The 888-nt window shown below is 58.6% G+C and overlaps 1 protein-coding gene across 1 annotated transcript in view; it reads left to right on the top strand.

Moving 5' to 3' along the window:
• DNAH17 (dynein axonemal heavy chain 17) overlaps positions 1–888 on the top strand; it is a 100853-nt gene that overhangs the window by 33935 nt on the left and 66030 nt on the right. The window contains exon 22 of the mRNA XM_030888141.2: positions 65–217. Within this exon, the coding sequence (XP_030744001.2) occupies positions 65–217 (153 nt within the window). The remainder of the gene's footprint in view (positions 1–64; positions 218–888) is intronic.

Raw genomic sequence — 888 nt, 5'->3', positions numbered from 1 at the left:
CACACACGCACGCGCCCTGCCCCTCCGGCCCGAGTCCCATCCGCCCGTCCCTCTCGGCCCCCAGCAACAGAAAAGCATCGCGGCCATGGAGGCCATCATGGAGGCCCTGTCCAAGTCCGGGAGCCTGTTTGAGGTCACGGTCCCTGACTACAAGCAGCTCAAAGCCTGCCACAGGGAGGTCCGCATGCTGAAGGAGCTCTGGGACATGATTGTCGTGGTGAGCACACGGTGTCCTGGCCAAGGGGGTGCCGCCTGCCCCCAGCAGAAACCCCTCTGTGCATCCTGTCCTCCCTGTGCTGGGCCACGGCTCCTCTTCCTCTCCCTCCTCTCCCTCCTCTTCCTCTCCCTCTTTCTCCTGTCTCCTCCTTGCTCACTCCATCTCCCTGTGTTTAATTGGCAAAGAAAATCACAAGCTCCGTAGGAAAAAAAATGCCCATCAGGTGCCAGCTGGGAGACCTGAGAGCCCGCTGCCAGACACGCTTCCCCAGCTTAGCAAGAAAGCGACTGCCCTGGCTTCTTTCGCCTTTACATGTTCTGTTTTATGTTGTACTTGAGAGTATGGGGGGCGGGGGGCTTAGTGACTAAGCTCTCGGCAGTTCAAAGCCAGCAGCCCCTCGCAGAAAGATGTGGCCATCTTCTCCCATCAGGAGGCTCCGGAAACAGACCTTCTGCTATGTCCCATAAGGTCATTGTGAGCTGGAAGCACCCACCGGCAGGGAATGTGGGTGGACGTACGAGGTGGCCTGGTGGTGTGGGGTTAAGTGCCAGCTACTAACTGAAAGGTTGGTGGTTTGAACCCACCAGCCACCCGGAGGGTAAAAGATGTGTTGTCTGCTTCCATCAAGCTCTCTGCCATGTGAGGCACGAGATGGGCAGTGCCACCCTGTG

This window comes from Echinops telfairi, unplaced genomic scaffold (assembly GCF_000313985.2).
Source record: "Echinops telfairi isolate 266 unplaced genomic scaffold, ASM31398v2 ScPeMD7_7458;HRSCAF=8496, whole genome shotgun sequence".
NCBI classification, from domain to species: Eukaryota; Metazoa; Chordata; class Mammalia; order Afrosoricida; family Tenrecidae; genus Echinops; species Echinops telfairi.
The sequence above is the reverse complement of the archived record's forward strand: the minus strand, read 5'-3'. Positions and strand labels throughout refer to the sequence as shown.